At 27.9% G+C, this 21,059-nt stretch overlaps 1 protein-coding gene and 1 long non-coding RNA gene across 2 annotated transcripts; one reads left to right on the forward strand and one right to left on the reverse strand.

The window, feature by feature from the left end:
• Positions 1-2,447: 2,447 nt before the first annotated feature.
• LOC134834170 (uncharacterized) lies at positions 2,448-3,030 on the reverse strand. The gene is made up of 2 exons (XR_010162148.1): positions 2,558-3,030; positions 2,448-2,485 (listed from the first exon to the last, which is right to left on the reverse strand). It is a non-coding gene; the product is annotated as an uncharacterized LOC134834170 (long non-coding RNA).
• A 7,970-nt stretch (positions 3,031-11,000) lies between these two features.
• LOC134835560 (homeobox protein Hmx) lies at positions 11,001-19,268 on the forward strand. The gene is made up of 4 exons (XM_063850439.1): positions 11,001-11,494; positions 18,004-18,152; positions 18,606-18,900; positions 18,965-19,268. Exons 1-4 carry the CDS (start codon positions 11,001-11,003, stop codon positions 19,266-19,268), a joined length of 1,242 nt encoding a protein of 413 aa, XP_063706509.1.
• Positions 19,269-21,059: the final 1,791 nt, after the last annotated feature.

Below are 21,059 nucleotides of genomic sequence, written 5' to 3' on the forward strand. Positions count from 1 at the left end.
TGCTTGATTTTGACTTCAGGAGAGAAAATTATAGCTCTCGTGTGAAATTTTTAGTTTTGCATGATTTTTATATCTATTTTTAATTTTTTTTTAAATATTTTTTTTTTATTTTTTCAATTTTTTTTTAGTATTTTTTGAAGTATTTTTTATTTATTTCAAATATTTTTATATTTTTTGAATATTTTTTTTAATAATTTTTTTTATTTCTTCTATTTTTTTTTAAATTTTTTTAAATATTTTTGTTTTCTATTCTCAACAGCAAATCTTTAATTAAAATTTAAAGCAACAAAATATTCTCGTAAAATAAAATAAAAATCCTATTTCCGTCGAAATTCATGTGTTTGGCGTTAGAGAGATGATATCGATTGATGATAATTTTAAAATCGCGCATACCAATAAATTATATAATTGCTTGCAATCATTTTAATAACATTAAGCAATTTATTATTAAATGGGAGATAAAATTTAATTTGCATTTGGCATCACAGACAGGGCTCGAAAAAAAATTTTTTAGGAAATCATTTATCAAAATATTTTTTTGAGCTAAAAATTTTTAATTTTTTTTCATGAGCTTTTGATGAAAAAATAAAAAGTTTTTGATAAAAAATAGTACGAACCTTTAAATCAATGAAAAGCAAAAAATCACAAAACGTGCGAAAAGTAATAAAATATTCAGTTTTGTTCTATTTTGATCCTTGTTTGTGCCAAATTCACGATAACTGCAAAAACATTCGTAGCGGATTATAATTAAAAGCGCGTCAGTATTTGGTCATTTCGACCATTTTTGAATAAATTTGTTCGACACAAGCGGATGCATAAGCGAAAATCAATATTTTTCATCTTTTTTTTTCGTGTTTTATGGAATTTTAGCCGCCACACCTATTTACAGATTGAATAAATGATTTTTCAATGTGAATCAGATCTGAAAAGAAAAAAAAGTGCTTTTCAATAGTAATAGAAAAAGATATAAAAGAGAGATTTTGCTTGGCGATATAAAAATCCCTTCTTCTTATGTGAAGAAAATAAAACATAAATCTTTCTTTGCGCTGCAGCAACATTCTTACCTTGCCAAAGGAAAACCATTTCGTCTAACAAACATCCAATAAATTTTGAAAGATTTACTTATTGATGCCATGTCGTCTTTCTTGCCTTTCTTTCATACATGAACGTACTTTATCGAAGACATAAAGAGTGGAAAATAGGAAAAATTTTATATTATATAGATTTTTATGGTACAATTACTTTTTTTTCCTTGCGTCATGTGATCACGGATAATTTTTTTTTTTCGTAATAAAATCAAGAAAAGGATTCAATTGAAAGAGGAGTGTTCCCTTGATGATGATGATGATGCAGAGAGATAGTATTGTTGCTTCCAGAACGTCTACTTTTCTTGCCGACAAGCAAAATGATCAAAAATGGGATGGATAGCGTTCGTTACGATCATCAGAGAAACTTTATTTTCCCATTGATTGCCAATCAAGAGTGAAATTACACCGAAAACATGACAACAATGCAAGACAAAGTGGAACCAAATTATCCTTAAAATCATCTTTCTTCGACAATATGGACAAACTTTTTTTTTTTTTTTTGAAAAGACGATGAACGAAGAAGAGCGGTTTCATCTTAAAGGTATCCATTGACAGAACACATAAAGCCGAGTAAGTACACAAACAAACAGGACGCAAACAATGGAAGAGGTGTGTACATCCAATGACAAAAAGGACATTAAGAGACACTTGACTGACTCTTGATTATCTCTCTTTCTCTCCCATGCTACTGTAATGCATTTTATTATGTTTATTGTTACAAAGTGCTACTTGTTTTCCTTAGTTGTGTGTTTCTTTCATCATCTTCTGCTTCTTTTATTTGTAGAAATGTATCTTTTGATGAACTTTTTGTTATTTTAATATTTATTTAAATGTGTTTCGTTTTTTCAAGTAAACAGATGCGATCAATGGGCATTTGTTTGAAAAAATCAAGTACAATTGAATGATCGGATTTGGAGTATTAGGAGATGCTGTATCTTGGATCTCTTTAATTCAAGAAGTTTCTTTGAGATTTTGCATCAAAAGAAGTTGTTAATTGAAGCAGAAGAGGGAGATACGCCTTCGAGGCACTCTTTGTCGCTCATTTCAGTTTTTTTCAGCTTCAAGAAGGTCTTAAGGATGAAAACACGTGGATAAATTCAGCAAAAAAAAAAATTTAATTACATTTTTTTTTTCAAAAAATATCTAAAAATGAAAACAAAAAAAAATTTTTTGAATTAAAATTTTATTTAAAAGAAATTTAAAAAAAAATTAAATTAAAATTTTATTTGAAAAAAACCTAAAAAGAAAATTTTTTAAATGAAAATTTTATTTAAAAAAAATCTAAAAAGGAAAATTTTTAAATTAAAATTTAAAAAAAAAATTTTTTTTAATTAAAATTTCATTTGAAAAAAATCTAACATACCTTTGTAACTTTCCATCAATGACTCTCAACAATACTATTTAAATTTAAAATTTGCTTAAATTCAAGAAAAATCAATCTTCAGAAAAAATCTTTACGAATCTCATACCAAGAAAACGCATCATTTCCATTCCATTTCTTCCCATGAAAAAAAAACATGCAGCAATATAATCCGAGATCTTTTGTTCAAATCTCTCCTTTTATGTCATCTTTATTCAATTTCCTTCACTTTTGTCCTTAATCGAGATAATCATTGTAAACAATAACACTTCCATCAATGGTACTTATCGGATATTAAGGTGATGATTTCTCGTTGTTAACGATATTATTGTTTGCATTTACCTGCATGCCTGATTGGTTTACACTGAATTTTTGTCATTTTTTTGTGTTATTTGAGCTAATGTTTGCCGAAACATGAGAAGAAAATGAGATCTGATAATCGAGTAATGAACATCTCGGAGACTTTTTGATTAAATTCTCTCGTTAAATTCTCAAAAAATTAAAATTGTTCATTATTTGTACTTTCCGAGAATTACGCGTGATAACCTTTTTGACGTTGTATCATCGAAATTCCCCATGAATTGATTGGATTTTATTAAATAATTATTTCATTCGTTCAGTCTTAGTTGAATTTCTGTCGAAGCAAGACATAAATCTCATAAAAAATGTTGAAAAATTTACTAAAAACAGTTTTTGTACTTACTTTGATGCTTCAATGTGTGTTTTTGCTGCCCGTTCCTGACATCGTATATCTTGGAGGAAGCTCAAATGGATTTGCTGGCGATCAACTTTCCGTGAAACGAACCAATGAAACGAACGTTCTTCATTCTGAGCATGATGTTGGCACAGGACTTGTTGGAATGGATTTAACTTTTGGTGAGTTTTTAACTAAAATTTAAAAAAATTATTAAAATTAATTTTTTTTTTACAAATTACAAAAAAAAAAAAAATAACAAATAATTAAAAATTTAATATTTTTATATAAAAATTTAACTTAAATTTAAATTTTTTTTTTACAAATAATAACAAATTTTATTTTTTTTAATTAAAATTTAATTTTAAATAATTTTTAAAAAATTAAAAAAAAAATTTTTTTTTACAAACAATTACAAAACTTTAATTTTTCTAATTAACGTTTAACTTAAAATATAAAAAAAAATATTTAAAAAAATTATTAAATGTATTTAAGTATAAAAAAAAATTAAAATTTTAATTTTTTTTATTAAATAAATTTAATATTAATTAAATTTTTAAAAAATGTTAAAAAAAATTAAATTTATTTATTAAAAAAAAATAAAAAATTTTTTTTCACAGGATCTCAAACTGATGCAATTCGAAACAAACAAACTTTAACAATTGGCGACAATTTCGAGTCTTTAGAGACAAAAAAAGAACAAAAACAAAAAGAAGGAGGATTCAGCTTATTCGGTTTCCGTTTATTCAACTTTGGATCTAACAAGAAAACCGCTACGCAGGATTCCTTCATGTCAATAGGATCACGCTAAATTACAAACGAAAAAAAGTAGAAAATTGTCATTAAAATCCTTAGATAATTGCTCGACAGGGGTCTCCATTTTAGAGTTATTGTAATAATATGATCGAATTAGCTGCCATTGAATGCATGCAAACAAAAGCATGGCTCATCATCATCTGCACCGTATGATAAAATAGTTTTATTTGGTCCTCATTAAAATAATTTGTTTCAATTTCCGAAGAGCACAAGGCAACATGCAACAAACAAAGGGAAACAATAACAGTCGACCGAGTTGAATTGCAAAATCATTCTACTGCAAGTAATGGATGAATTTCGCCATTTTATACAAACAAACAAAAAATTGGACGATAGATTAAAGCGGTATTTTATTTGTGAATGAATTTACTCAAAAAAAAAAAAAGTGAACTACTTGAATTACGTTTTTTTCCTTCACCGTTACCTTATTTCACTTTTGCATGGACCACCAAACGTCTTTTTTTCTCAAAAAAAGATATAAAAATCGTCTTTGAAGGGAGAAAAGTATCAATCAATGATGAAAGATGATAGCTTCTACCGTAAAAACGGTACTTTTTCATAAATTTATGAAATTTATTTATTTTTATGAGAATTTTTAGAGAAAAAATGCGCTAAAGTTCATTTTTTTCACAAGACGATCCGTAAATATTTGTTTTCTTTTAGAATCTTTATTATTAATATCTTTGAGATAAAAAAAATAAATCGATTTACCGCTTTCGGGATCTGAATGCGATTTAGACCACTTTTTACCTTATTTTAAATCAATTTTTCCTTACAAATTTTTTTTTTGCTTTCAGAAGTGGATACTTTTTGAAACAACTTCTTTTCTTTTATTTGTTTTTTTTTCGCTTTTGTAAAGTATGGTTTTCAAATAAAAAAGGCACTTAGCCTTGGATTAAATATCGATTATATTCTGCTTCATTGACTTTGGTCTCTAAAAATTTCATTAACTGACGAATCGCAAATGATCGTATGAGGAATTTTGGTTGTCGCGAGAATGTAAATCGATGTAATTGCAACTGTCGCGTTCAAAATTGATTTTTTCAGGCAATTTTGATGAAGGATTTAACACTGAAGGAGTCTTTTTTGTCTTCAATTTTCGTATTTTTAGCATTAAAATGACAATTACGAGTAACGAAAGAACTGAAATTGATCCCGTGACGTAAATGATGATCCAATATTTAAATTTGCAGCGTTGATCTTCGTAAAATTTAAAGGATTTTACTTCAAAAGCTCCTTTAAAGAGTCCTGTAGTTGCGGAAATACCAAAAATATACCCACGAGGGATTTCGATGTCTTTGACAACAGCACATAATTCAAGATTTTCCGTTCGATTTGTGTGAAAAACTCGCAATTCATCATCCACGTAAGTTACTGCAAGCATTGCAAACGTATCTGTTCGGTTACGATATCGATTTTGCACGAGACATCGTCCGCTCATCGTGTCGGCGCCTTCACTGAACCAATTGTACTCGCGTGGTTCTTTGTTAAAAACGACAATAACGGATGATTCATCAGTTGAACGACGCAGCGATTCGTTTGACGGAAGTTGATAATTGTCGATTGCGATTAAAAGTCCGATGAAATCCTGTTTTGGTCCGCCGTAAACGTGATGTTTGTCGACATAATCTCGTTGATAGCTTTGAGGAAGAAACCATAAAGCAATTCCATCTGCTATTAAGGGGTCTTTATTGTACGAGCTGTAATGAAGAACAACTTTCCATGAAGCAGTTGTCGGCGAATTGACATTCCAAATCGAACCAGATCCTCCAGAAGTCGAAGATGTCAAAGGAATTGAATCCAAACGAGGAATTGCTGTTCCATGAAATCTCCAATGTTGAGTCGCACCGAAGTTGAAAGGCGGGATGAGAGAGTGAGTTGAGTTAAATTTGAAATTTGGTCTGAAAAAAAAATTTTTTTAAGAAAAATTAGATTTTTAATAAATAAAAATTAAATTTAAAATAAAATAATTTAAAAATTAATAATAAATCAAATAAAAATAAAAAAAAAATAATTTTTAAACTAATTTAAATTAAAAATTTATAAAAAATTACTCATCAATTTCAAAACTTCCCATAACATGAAGAAAAAATAATTTTGAAACGAAAATCAAAACAACCAATTTTCTCATTTTAAACTCACAAACTAAGCACGAGACACAAGTTTTTCCTGTTTTTATGACTTCCAGAACGGAAATTACACTTTACATATCCTTCCTTTCATGATAAGGTCAGCAGCACACGTACCAAATGTCACCCTTTTGCTGTCACATCTGCTTCATGTTACTTTCTGCATATTGCTTCTGATCGATAACATGCACCAATTAAGAGATCAAAATTCAAACACAAAGCCCATAATTGAGACAAAACGAGAAAAAAAATTTTTTTCAAACAGTAGTTTAAAAATTATTACTGATCATTGCACTTTTACATATTATCCGAAAAAAAAATTTTCAAAAATTTATTAATCTGGCGCCGACCTCCGAAAAAATAATATTTGGTCAGGTAATGGAAAAAGTACACATGAAACAATTGTTAATCCCATAGGATAAAAATTAAAAAGTATGGAAACAACTTAATTGAGTATATTTAGTTCTTTTTTTTAAATTTTAGCAGAGGAGAGAAAACAAATTGCTTTTCGCTAGTTTTTGTGCTTTGTTGGGGATTTACCGCATGATTATCTAACCTTTTGCATCGAAATTGTTAAATTATTGCAATTTTAATCAAATACTTGTCGTGTCTAGACAATTGGCGCAGTTTAGTTGAGTGAATGAATAAATAATGCAAAAGCCACAGAGAGATAAAATGCATTCAGGATGATGTAAAAATTGATGTTGTCGAAGCGAAATGAATTGTGAAAAAAGGGAATAAATTGTGCAATAACTAATGGAGTGAAAATTGAAGTTTTCGTTTTCAACTTTAGAGTTGTCGAAAATATTTTGATTTTTTAAAAATTATTTTGAAAATTTTCGAGTAAGAAATGTTTAAAAAATAAGAAAATTTTCACATTTTAGTATTTTTAAAAAAAATTTGAATAAAAATTGTTAAAACTTTTGTTAAAAATTAAGTTAAGATTATACATTTAATTGTTAATTTTTCAAAAAAAAAAAAAAAAATCTCAAAAAAAAAAATTTTAATATTATTTTCATATTTGTATATCATATATAATTATATTATATATTTTAATTATATAATATAAATTATTATTATATATATTTTTTAATACTAAATATCGAAAATTGGAGCATATTTTATTACACAAATCATTTAAAAAGTCAAAAATTTATATAAAAAAAGTAATTTTTGACAAAAATAGAATGAAAGTGAAATTTTGAACTTAACTTTGTGTTCCAGTTTTTGATATTTAGTATTGAAAAATATATATTTATAAAAATTATATTAATATTATGTTTATAAAATATACATATTATATACAAATTATATATAATATGTTTAGAAAAAAATAATTTTGTCAGCAGCTTTAATATTAAAACATAAAAATATGATAAATCTTAAGAAATCTCATTGAAAATTATACTTTTTCAAACTATAAATGTTGGAGGTTTAAAAAATTCAAAATATTTTTGACAATTTTTAAATAATTTTCCATTATTGACAAAAATTCAATTCCATAAATAAGAAATTTTCTTCCAAATTTGACATTGGTATGTTCTTGATGCCTCACACTGTAAAGCAAAGTAAAAAAAACGAAGTAATCATAATAAAACAAAAAAAAAAACGAGAACAACAACAATAAAAACAACACATAATAAAATCCCTAAACATAATAGAAATTGCGCAAACAAAATAATACCTTGCTACTGTGTTGTTTTTCCGTTTATTGTGATGCCATTCTGTAAATCTCTGTTCTGTGTTCTGCGGTAACACTCATTGTTTTTCCTCTCATCGTACCGTTGAACGACGAACAGAGTAGTTAACGATGTTAAATAAAACACCATTTATTCTTCCTCGTTTTTATTATCCTCGTTTTTTTTGTTCAAATGCGTGTCTAAAAACATCATCGTTACTTGTCCATCTCTTTCAAAGTCAGTCACACGCCTGCACTCTTTATGCCTTCTATGATAATAAAAATGTTGCCGTTGACTTGTCGCTTCATGTTTATCAGCTTGTTTATGAATATGTATGGTAATCGTAAAATCCTTCACATAAATTACTGCGAAATCTGAAATGAGGGGAAAAAATTCCAATTTGTTTCAGGACTTCAAGTGCGAATCCCCATAGTGCAGTAATAAAATCACGAGAAACTAGAGAAAATAAAATAGTTCAATTGATGAAACAATTTTGCACCTTCATTTCGGTTGTTCTTTCATTCAAAGTTGTTAGCTGCACCCAAGATAGAAACAACCCCAAAATATAATATGCGACGATAAAAGAAAACACGAAGTCATATAAAAGGAAAATAACTTTCCACTTTTATGTTGATTGCTCTCATTCTCCTCCGCTGCTGCTTTCATTTCACGTCTGTACAAATTGTATCAATTGCTTGTGATTTCTCCATTTCGTTGCTACGATGGCACAGCACGACGTACGGAAGAACCACCCTTTTATTCGTACACGTGATTGGCTTAAAGCAAATTAAATTTAAATATCTACGCCACTCCTTAAAATAAGTTGTCTGTGCGAAAAGGGAGAGAATTTATTCCGACTTTTACTTTTTCCACGTACACATTTCTTCCAAACGTCGCAGGATAACGTGAGAGAAATCATCGTCGAGAGAGAGAGAGAGAGAAATTTTTTATTGTACGCATGTCAGTATCCTGCGGGACATAGCAGTATGGATGCAAACGAACAAAAAAAAATAAAACCAGAAAAACAATTTACAACATAATACATTTTCGAATTTGCTTTAAATGTGCGAGTATATTGAGTAGATGGTTGTTTGTTAAATGGTGTGTATGTAAGAATGCTCGTTGCGAGATGATGGAGGAAATGTTTCGTTTTGTTCGCATGCAAAAGAAAACGAAGTTGCCAAGTAAATTGTTATTATATTTGAAATCAACTCAATTTTCTCGCTTTTGTTGGTTGGCTTGTTTTGTTCGTTTGAGTCTGAAAAAATAAAAAAATTGAATTAAAATACTAAAATAAAAAAAAATAAATTGGAAAACTAAAATGTTAAAAAAATTTCTGAAAACCTAAAAAATTTAATTTAAAATCATCAAAAAAAAAAAAATATTTTCTTTTTGGTTTAATTTTTAAAATTTTCTCAAATTCATTTTTTTTTACTCATGTAAAAGCTTAATTCACTCTCATTCAAATTTTAGCAAATTTTTACATTTATTCATAATTTAAGCGCATTTCAATGAAAAATAGAACTCTGAAGATGAAAATTTTATCCATTTAACTTTTTTTTTTAAAGAAAATAAGAAATTTTTAAGGATTTGCTAAAAAAAATATAATTTCAAAAGTTTAGACCTTAATTAAAATCTGAAAATGAAAAAAATTATAAAAACTTCGAAATTTTTAAAAATGTCAAGAAATATGAAAAATTCAAAATTTTGAAAATATTGGGAAAATATTAAAATTTGATAAAAAAAAAAAGAAAAACTATGTTTGATGAAAATTTAATAAAATTTTCAAAATTTGACAAAAAAAAAATTTTTTTAATGTAAAAAATTTTAAAATTTTACAAAAATTGTAAACATGTCAAAATTTGATTCAATTCAATAAGTTCAATTATTTGAAAAATGTAAAAAAAATATTAAAAATATTAAAATTTAATAAGAAAAACTGAAAAAATGTTCAAATTCGGAGAAACTAAAAAATATGTTGAAAAATTAAAATTAAATCAAAAATAAAAAAACTTGAAAAAATTTATTTTGAACATGTTGAAATTTAAAATTTGATAAAAATTTAAAAAAAAGTCAAAATTTGATGAAAAAATATTTTTTTTCGAAAAATTGATTTTAACAAAAATTTTAAAACAAAAGCGCTCAAGTTAACTTCAGTTCATCGCAAACAGAAAAATCACCTTGCCATGTTTGTTAAAAGGTAGCAAAATGTTTTCTGCCTTTATGACTATTATATTTCGTATCCTGTAGATATATTTCGTGTGAGTGTGTGTATCTTCCATCTCTCCGCACAGCTAAAATGTTGTTTAAAAATGCTAAAGTGCTGAGTATGATTTTCTTCTTTTTTTCCATCCGATTTCCATACATGGCGAATTTCCATGGATGCTCGTGCAATTCTCTCTAAATGGCACTTGAGAGTGAAATACACACCAATTGTGTGCACGAGGCTGTTTAACTTGTATAACAAGCATAAAATAATCGAGTAGGTAAAATGCAATAATAAATTGTGTGTGTACAGCACAGCACAAAAAGAGAGTAAGAACAACAAAACACAAAACTTGTAAAATATTTCATAAGAGGCAAATAATATAAATAAAAGGAATCGTACACACAAACACACATTCGGGGTAGTTTTCATTTTGTAGGATGAACATATGAGTGTGTGTGTGGCGTAGAATTGCAGAACGCACAGGGGTTAATATTATTTGTCGTTCGGAGTTTCACATTTGTAAAGTGAACGTTGGAGTGGTAGGAAGCACACACACTCGTAGCAATATTTTTTTACTCTCCATATAAAACTGCTTGCGGTTATCGGCTTCTCTGTTGCATTGCCGAGCAAACGAGTAGAGTACCAAACAACCACGACCACTTATCTCAAGTATTTTATTTTAATTGCATGGCTACTGATACCTCTGAGGAGGTACAAGGACTTAGTTGTTCTATCAATTATTTCATTTTCGGTCTGCCATTCAATCTAATCGGTCGATTATACTTTTACTCCGTCGTGTGCATATCAATAAAATAAAATAAAAAATAAATAAAATATTTTTGAGTGATCAATTAAAAAAAATAAAAAAACATTTTTGTGCAATTTTTCCGAAAAATTTATAAAAAAAATGATTTAGCAAAAAATAAAAAAAAATAAAATACCGACGCTAAATTTTGAAACATTAAAAAAAAAGATTTTTTTTTCGAAAAAGTGAAAAATAAATTTACCATAAAAATAAAAGAAAAATGTCTTCCCACGACGAAAACGATATCGATATAAATGTGGTTTCAAGTCCCGAACCGAGTCCGTGCCCATCGCCAACGAACCCAAGTAATCGCCCAACATCCGACGACGAAGCTGCCCATTATCCGCATCATTTGCATCACTTGACGGCGCGACATCATGCTCGTATCGTGACATCTCTGAATGGCGACGGGCGCCTCAGTCCGTCAAAAACGCCTCCCGACACACCAAATTCCGGATCAAATAGTGTACTAAATAGTCCTAGCAATAATTCAATAAGTAATAATAATAACAACAACAACACGACAAAAAATAGTGGATTTACGAGTTTTTCCATATCGAATATTCTAAGTCGAAGTGATAGTGCAGTAAATAACAAAGCGGAGAAAAAGCCGCCGAATGGCATGACGAACATTAATGTGACGACAACGCTCGGGCCTTTGGGGCATTCAACCGCCGGCATTCACGGACCTCATGATGCTGCGATGCTTTCGAGGTAAGTCGACTTCGGATTACCTAAAAAGAAAAAAAAAATCAAAATTCAATCAAGAACTAATTTCAATCAAATCACGATTCAAAAAAAAAAATATCTAATCGAGGGAGCGATGAATGGAAAATGTAACACAATGAGTTCCTCTCACATTTAAATTGATTCTTTTAATCTTCCCGAAAGTATTTACAAGAAGATTAGAATTTGTCCCATTGTGTTCAATTGAATGTCAATTTTCTAATCATTTCAAACATATTTTTTGCGAGGGAAACACTTTAATTTCTAAATGGAACAGTTAAAAGTCTTCTGTGAGACACGCGATTCGAAGTCCGATAAGTTCTTTAAAAACTTTAATCAAACGCCTCCATTCATTGTTGTTTGCTCTTCAATAAAAACATCAATTCAATCCGTCACATGTGCGTATGTGGTTGAAAATTAAAAAAAATATCATCCCTCCGTTGTGCCGAAAAATTAATCTACGAAAAATGAAAAAAAAAATGTCTAAATAGAGCAATCAACGTAATGAATAATAATTCTGCGGACAATATTTTTATTCAAGTTGCTCAATTGCAGACTACTTTTTTTTATTCTCGCATTGTTGTGTGTCAGTCGCTTTTTGCCGTCTAGCTCGATGTAAAAGAGTAATCATCATCATCCTCTTATCTAGTTGTGATGATCTTTTTGTGATAATCGAGTGTGTGTTGTGTATGAGGAATGAATGCCGGAACAATAGCGAGAAACGATAGAAAAATCAATTCTGGAAACGTTTTTATTTGTCTTTTGTTTCCGTTTTTTCTACTTTTTTTTTTGCAAGTTGCAATTGCTCCAGTAGTTAACTTTTGTGTAATTGTCTCGAGTTGTTGATTGTTTTCTATGAACGGTTTCGCGGTATTTAAATAGAAAAAAATCTATGAGGTTTTATCGCTTTTTGAAAAATATTAAAGAAATTCTTTCTAAACTTGTTTTTTTTAGTAATTTTTTTCATTTTAAAAATTTTTTTTATTTTTTTTTTCATATTTCAAATTTTTTAATTTATTTTTTATTTAAAAAATTCTTTATTTTTTTTTCATTTTTAAAAATTCTTTAATTTTTTTCATTTTTAAAAATTCTTTAATTATTTCATTTTTATAAATTATTAATTTTTTGAAGAATTTTTTAATTTTTGTTTTTTTTTTTAAATTATTTCTTTTAAAATTTCACTTTTCAAGATTTTTTTTTTAATTAGTTTTATTCACAAAATGAACGACTTTGGTATTTTTGATATTCATTTTTTTCATTAAAATCAATTCAGGTAATACATGTATTTTTTTTTTTTTTTTTTTTGAAAAAAATCAAAATTTTATTACCTGAAATTTATTTTAATGAAAAAATTGAAAAACAAAAATCTGAAAATATAAAATTCGTTCATTTTGTGAATAAAACTAATAAAATATTTACCGCTAATTATCTAATAATTGAATAAATTTCATTTCGAGGGGGACTTTAACCATAATTTAGCCAATAAAATTTTCCATTTCCCCCATTTTCTTTTCTTTCCTTCACAAAAAAAAAATTTCTTTAATTTTTTTTTAAAGAAACGAGTCTTAACATTACTTTAGCTTATTTTACATTTTCATTAAATGTAACAACGTTGTCCAACATAAATTCTGATACCTTTGCATGACGACAAACGAGCAACATTATCGTAAAAAACAAAAGGGGACCAATTTTCGGACGTGTTTCGTCTCCGGAAACAAGCATTTAATTTTGTTTATGTGTTATTTCCGTTGGTTTTCCGCTTTCCTTTTGGCACGTTCACTAATTTGTTTATTATTTCCACGCCGCACGCAGGGTACTAAAAAATAAAACAAAAATAAAATTAGAAAATTACTCATCATTAGTACGCTTTTTACACAAAGGTCACGAAATTTACATGAAAAATTACACAAAACAAGCCACATAGTTGAGTTAATTTTTTGTATTGACAATTTTTAATCTGATTAGAGACACAACTTAAAATATGACAGGACAAAGTGGCGCGCAAAATGTGACTACATGTCATTTTTTAATTTAATTTATTGATTTTTGCTTTCGTTCTGTGGGTCATGCGAGGCAATGTAAGTAGTTTTTCCGCGAACTTGTAGCGTTTATCTATTGTTTGTAATTTTTTGTCGTGTAAAAGGCTTAAGCGTGTAAAAATTAATATTTATCTAATTAGGCACTAAATATTTTTTTCTATTAAAAAATTCAATAGTTAGTTCAATAATAAAAATTTACTTTAAAAAAAATAATAATAAAAACTAAAAAAATAAAAAAAAAATTAAAAATTTTTAAATTAAATTTTTTTGGCGACATTAAATGGTTCAAAATTTAAATAAAAAAATATAATTAAAATAAAAAAAAATATTTAAAAATAATTTTTTTTATGATATAGGTTAAAATTAAAATTTTTCAAAAGAATAAAAATAATAAAAATTTTAATAAAAAAGTAAAATATCTTGATATTTAAATATAAATTAATTTTTAAACAAAAAAAAATTGTAAAAGAAAAAAATTAAAATTTTCAATCAAAAAAAAAATTATTATTATGCGAAAAATTAAAAATTTCATGAAATACAAAAAAAAAATGCAGACAAGGAAAATTGAACAAAAGACGATTTAAGACACCTCACAATAAATAGAAGTTCTGACTGAAAATCAGAACAAAAAAAAAGAGAAATAATCTTGTCTGATCCTATTCTCTCCTCATAAGTACGCATTGCAACTCTATTAACTTTATTCATGCATGCAAAAAGTTTGCTCCTCTCTGCTCAACAATAATATTTAATCGGTGAACAATAAACTCAACATAAATAATAGCTAATAATAATAATAATCATTGATGATCGTCATAATGTTGCTCTCTCTCGTCGTCGCCCGAAACCCGTAAAATTGGATCAAGAGATGCGAAAACAAAAACTGTATCAAGTCAAATGTATTAGAAATGTTCAACGAAGTGAAAAAAATTTATAATTTGCTAAAAATATGTTCGGTTTTTTTTTGAATGCCTGTTCACCCTAACAGGAGTGCCAAATTATTTAAAATCATAAGATTCGTGCAGAGCGGTTGAAATCCCATTGGGAAATGCATTTATTTATGTTTGTCGGTCGAAGAGAGAAGTGTCACAATGTTTAATACCTTTGCGGTTTTAATTTATGTATAGTGTGTGTGTGTTGGAGATGCAATTTTAGAGATAAACCAAAAATTTTCCAATTACACACTTGATCAGGTCCGAAGATGTTTCTCCCCTTTTTAGCAAGAGTAATTGACAGTATGAACGATTTTGCGGCAAAATGTTTTAAAAACAAAGAATTTAAAAAGTATCGACTTTCAATAAATAAATAGAGATAATTTTAAGCGAAATCAGCATAATTTTATAAAATACTGGCTTGATTTTTACCAATACTAAAATAAATTATGAGAAATTTTTGTCTCGCGAGTAGAAATTTTTGCGAGGATTAAAAAAATAATATTAAAAATTTATCATAAATTGTGATGAGTCGAAAAAATTCAGAAAGAAAAATTAAAATTACAGAAATAAAAAAATTAAAACATGAGATATTCGGGTATTTTATTAAAAAAAAATTAAAATAAAAAAATTATTTTAAATTTAAATAATTAATTAAAAAAAATAAAAATATAATATAATTTATTTAACAAAACAATTTAAAAAAAATTATTTTAAATTTTTTTAAGTCACGTGATAAAAATTATTTTTTTTAAAATTTTTATTTTTTCAATATTTTGAACTTTTTTCGTGCGTAACATGAAGTTTTCACAATAATGTCATGTTTGACATTAAATATAAATAAACAATTGACACAAAAAATTCTTTCAGCAGAAACTCCTTTTTAGTCTGTAATAAGAATTCATTCTGAACAGTTCAAATCAATCAAGTTTTAAAATTTTGAAGTTTTTTTTTCCAAAAACTAAAAAAATGAAGAACTACTTAACGATTTTGCTGATTGCAAGTTTATTAACTTCGCAAGTCTTTGCCGGACCAATTGCTGTTGGGATTTGTTATGCCGGTAAATTTTAAAATTTCTTCAATTTGGATTTTTTTGAATTTTTTTTGTGAATTTTTTGTTATTTTCGAAGGATGTGCTGCTGTTGCTTGTGCATGTTGGGGAGCAGCAGGCGCTGTTTTTGGAACAACAGGAGGAATCGCGATCGCAGCAAGTCCTGCTTTGACGGGATGTAACACGGCATTTGCAGCTTGCATGAAGGCTTGTACTGTTGCTTTTGCTATTCCAACTCCTTAAGAAGTTTTCTGAAAAAAAATTTCATGAAATAAAGTTTGGAAGATTCGTTCGATTGAAGACATCTTCCTTTTTTTTTTGCTCAATACAAACACAATGTGCGCATGTTTCTCTCTCTTTCTACTCGTTGTAGTAGGGAAAAACCCGAAAAAGCACCATCTTTTACTTTTGGATGCTGATATCGCATACACGTTGTTACACGTATGATGAAATTGGGAAATTACTCACAAATTGCCATAGAAACCACACACACACACATTTTTTTGGGGTGACGATAATGATGTTAATTGGTGTCGATTTCAAGTTAAAATTTTATTTCAATCAATAATTTGTCTGCTTTTGGCACATTTTCTATTAATTTTTGTTTTAAATGACAAATTTTTAAGCGCTTTTTTACACCCCAATTGCAAAAATCCCGTTTCGCTTTAAAAAACGAAGAAGCCATAGAATCGCGTGACAAATTTGCCGTCTTAGATTCCATTAAGTGAATAATAAATAATCTTTTATTTTGTATTTTGATACCTTTCCTTTGTTTTTTTTTCAACTTTTCTTCCGTCTCATCTTTTTTTTCGTGAAAAACGGGAACGCTAATGCTATTTATTTTAAAATCTTTTTTAAATAATCTTATTTTCCTCTCTTCTTCCGATAAGTGCTCTTATCGTTTTACGTCTTTTTTTTTTGTTTTCCTGCAAAGACAAAAATAAAATTTTAAACGGAATTACTTGACATTTTAGCTGATTAGCGGAGATTATTTTCGAGAAAAAAAAATTTATCGTCGAAATTTTTTTATTTTTTTTTTTTGCAAAATGAATTACGAAAATTTAATCGGAATGAATACACATCCAATTGTACCAACAACTCATTGATAAGGCTTCGCGTGGATGGAGAAAAGCAGCGAATTAAAATAAAATAATAATGACATTTAAAAGCGACACAGAATATCAAGTGTCTCTGACTTGCCATTAAACTTGCCTCGGTATGTGGCATGTGAGGAAAAATTAAAAATAAATTACAAATTTAATTTAGAGTGAATGTAGCAATTTACATTTATTTTAAGCGCCTGTTATTTTTTGGGGCTTCGCTGTTGTCGAGGATATGCAAAAAAGGGTTAAGCAATCGATATTGATTTTTTTTTCGCTTTAATTTAATTTCATTGAAAAATATTGTTTGATGGTATTATGAGTGTAAGTAAGTAAGTCAATGATCATTATGATGTGGTTTAGAGATTATTTGTTCGTTTGAAAAGCTTTTTTTTTGTCTTAAAAATATATTTTTAAAAATTTTCATGAAAATTAAAAAATTAAAAAAAAATTTAAACTTACAAAAAGATTTAAAAAATAATTTAAATAAAAAAAAATATTTTCAAAAAAAAAAAAATTAAAGAAATTCATGAAAATGAAAATTTTTTGAAAAAAAAAATTTTTCAATTTACAAAAAGAAATAAAAAAAAAATATTTGAATAAAAAAAATATATTTTTAAAAATAAATTATAAAAGTTCATGAAATTAAAAAAAAATAAATTATTTTTCAATAAAAACATTTAATGTTTAATTTTATATTTTTTTTTCAAGGAAAAATATTAATAAAATATTAACTTAAACATTTTCTTCTGAACACATCTCATAAAATAATTATGAAAAATATTTCAAAGGAAAAAAAACTTTTCTTCATAAATTAATAATTTATTTATTTTCCTCGTTCGGTTATTTATTTAAAATTTAACGTTCTATGAGGAAAATTATTGCGAAAAGATTGTTGAAAATAATTTTAAGTGGCAGGCATTTTACCTTTTCCTTTACAAAGTTTTTCCGTCTTGCGTTTTATGGCTGGAAAAGTTTGAATTTTATTTGCCTTTTAAGCAAAAAGAGATAAAATTAATGAGATTGACGTGTGTGTGTGTGTTGGATAGGTATGACGGAGGAAAAGGGTCGATAAAAGCAAAATTATTTATTTATGAAAGTAAATTCTTCGCATGTTTCGAACGAAAGAAGAAGAAAAAAATCAATTTTGCTTTAAGATCCCCTTTTCTCTCAGTTTCCTTGAACCCATCTTTTCTTTCCTTCCTGTCGTCATCATCACTCCGTATTGGTTGCTCGTCTTACATGTTTCATTTATTTATAATTCACACACATCATCATCATCTTGGGGTGAAAATAACAAAGATTCTACTTACATAATGGTTCGCATCCCCTCGAGACACGTTTTTTCAACCTCTTTTCTTTTTCGATTTAATTACAGATTGGGCTTCATCTCGCAATGGGGTGCCCTCGCTGGACGTTACGCTGCTCTTTGTCCTCCTGGATGGCCATGGACCACAACGCAAGCATCGCAAATATCAGCTGCCAATGCAACGGCACATCGAATGCCTTTCCATAGTCCATCGAACGGTGAGTTTTTGTTTTTTATTCAATTTTTTTTATGGGCGTTTGACCACTGAAATGGGTGTTTCGCATAAAAACCTTCGCAAAACGATTGAAATGACACGTTGTTTATTTGCGAAACTTTTACGACTTCTGTTCTAACAACGCGATGCGACATTAGGATGGGTTAAGAATCTCCAAGAATGATTAATTGCGAGACTATTACCGAGAAACACTGACAAATGGTAGATTTACTGCAGGCGATTAAGTCTCGTTCCTTGTTGCTTGCGAAAATAAACGAGGAAACCTTAGGAAAGTGACATGTTTTGAACTATAAAATGGAATCATTAGACACACAAGTACTTAAATAGGTCTTAATGCTCCCCCATTTCTCCATCGCTCAACTTATAAATAAAATAAATGGTATAAATTAAGCTTTTATGTTCTTGTGGTTTATGTTTTGTCTCGATTTTCTTACAGATACAAGTTCAACGAATAACACGGAAAACAATCTCTCGCCATCGCTGAGTCCTCCGTCGTCACATCCCTCAAAAACGCCTCCGCCGCATCATCCAGCGTTCTCGCAGCGAGGCGATTGCGGCGATTCCGACGACGAAATGGGCGAAATTATCGAAGATGATGGCGGATCAGATCACGGCGACGGAAGTACATCGCCCGGCGCCAACGGATCCATGCAAAAGCGCAAGAAAAAGACACGAACAGTTTTTTCGCGAGCGCAAGTCTTTCAACTGGAATCGACTTTTGACTTGAAAAGGTAAATTTTAACAAAAAAAATTAAAATTTTCAGTTTTTTTTAAAGAAAAATTCAATAATTAAAGGTACCTGAGCTCTTCGGAACGCGCTGGCTTAGCAGCTTCGTTGCGTCTTACGGAGACACAAGTAAAAATATGGTTTCAAAATCGCCGGAACAAATGGAAAAGACAGTTGGCTGCCGAATTGGAAGCTGCAAATATGGCAAATATGGCTCACGCAGCGCAACGTCTTGTCAGAGTGCCCGTGCTGTATCACGAAGGAGCTCCGGGAGGATTTGTAGCTCCGCCGCCGCATCCGCATCATCAATCCCTCTATTATGCTCGCAATGGAAACAGTCCGCCGCGTGCTCCTCTGTCGTCGCTCGTGTAAAACTTTTGAATTCTCCCTTTCTCTCTCGTAGTTTTAAGTAACTTAATGTACATAAAGACAGCTCAGAGTACTTCTTAGGTATAATAACAACTAATTCCATATAAAAATATATTAAAAAAGATATAAATAAATGATAAATATAATATATAATCTCTCTTATACTTTAAAAAAAAACTTGTAAAATGTCTGTAAAAATTTTAAGTCGTAGAAAAAAGCTTCGCTTTTCTTTTCATTTCGTTTCTTTCTTTCTTTCAATGTAATGTGATTCTCAAAGATAATTTTTATTTTGAAAGATTAGCAGCAGATTTCTTAAAATTAAAAAAAAATGTGAAGGAATTCATTTCTCGAGCTGCTACGAAAGACAAAAAAAGAAAAGAAAAATAAATAAATGATGTCCGTTTAAAAATTTAATTAATTGTCTTTTAATTCTAAATTATTCGCTTCCCTCGCTATCTTTCTAATTAATTAACGACAAAAAACGGTGTGTGGTATGAAAAAGGTAAAAAAGTTAAGTAGCTTTTGTCAAAATATTGTCAAATATGCACCCTTTTACATTTTTTTTTCGTTTAAATAATTTATCAGTACTATTATTTGTTGTTGAACATTCCTTTTAATCGACGAACGATAAAAAATTAATTACCAAAAAGATGAGAAATTTTTCAAGCAAAAAAAATGTCAGTGTTAATTAAAAGTTTTGTGTAAAAATTGATATTTTTGCGTGAAAAAATTAAGTGTCTTATTTCCGTTGAAAAATTTAATTATAAAAAAAAATTTAAAAAAAAATTTTTTTTTTTAAAAAAAAAAATATTAAAATTTTTTTAAAAAAGTTTTAAATTTTTTTTGAAATTCTAATTTTAAATTTTTAAAAAAATTTTTAAATTTTTTAAATTTTTTTAAATTTTTTTTTTATTTAAAAAAAATTGAAAATTTTTTTTTTTTTTAAACTCAAGGTTTTAAATTTTTTATAAGATTTTGATGAAAATATATTTTTTCAAATTTAATTTTTTTTTTTTTTTAAATTTAACAAAAATTTTCTATAATTTTTTTTTTAAATTTTTTTATAATTTTTTTTTTAACAATTTTAATTAAATTGAAAAGAAAAGAAATAATTTTTTTTTCAAATTTAAAAAAATTACAATTAGTAATTCTTTTAAACTTAAGATTGTTTGAAATTTTGAGAGAATTTTTAAAATTGAATTTTTCGAAACGAATTTCAATGAAAAACTAAATAAAAACTAATTTCATTATATCAATTGTAACACTTTTAATCATCTCTCAAAAATTAAATCATCAAAATTGGAAACAAATTATCCGCAGTTAATAAAATAGAAACAACAAACAAATAAACCAGACATTAAACGCAACCACCCTCTAGCCAAACAACATAATTACATTAAATTCGTTCTCTCTCTCAACGTTTCTTTTTATTTTGAATCACCCAATCTGTTTTTATGTTTCTTCTTTTTGTTCCCTTCTGTACAACCAACGTCATAAATTCGAAAAATTATTATTTACATCATGTGTAAGTTAAATATTATGAAGTACCAAAAATCAGATAAATAATGACGACGAGATGAATTTCGAATAAAAAAGGGGTTCGTTTTGATAACATCATCATCGTTTTTGTTACATTTTAACAATTTGATTGAAAAGTTGAAAATGTTCAAAAAGGGAAAAGTAACGGATTAAGACACGTTAAAAGGTAATCTATTTATAGCTGGAAGCTATCAATTTTGTTAAACGGTCGAAAATTTCAACCCAAAAAAAAAATTTTTTTTTTGGCAAGATGTT

This window comes from Culicoides brevitarsis, chromosome 3 (genome assembly GCF_036172545.1).
Source record: "Culicoides brevitarsis isolate CSIRO-B50_1 chromosome 3, AGI_CSIRO_Cbre_v1, whole genome shotgun sequence".
NCBI lineage: Eukaryota > Metazoa > Arthropoda > Insecta > Diptera > Ceratopogonidae > Culicoides > Culicoides brevitarsis.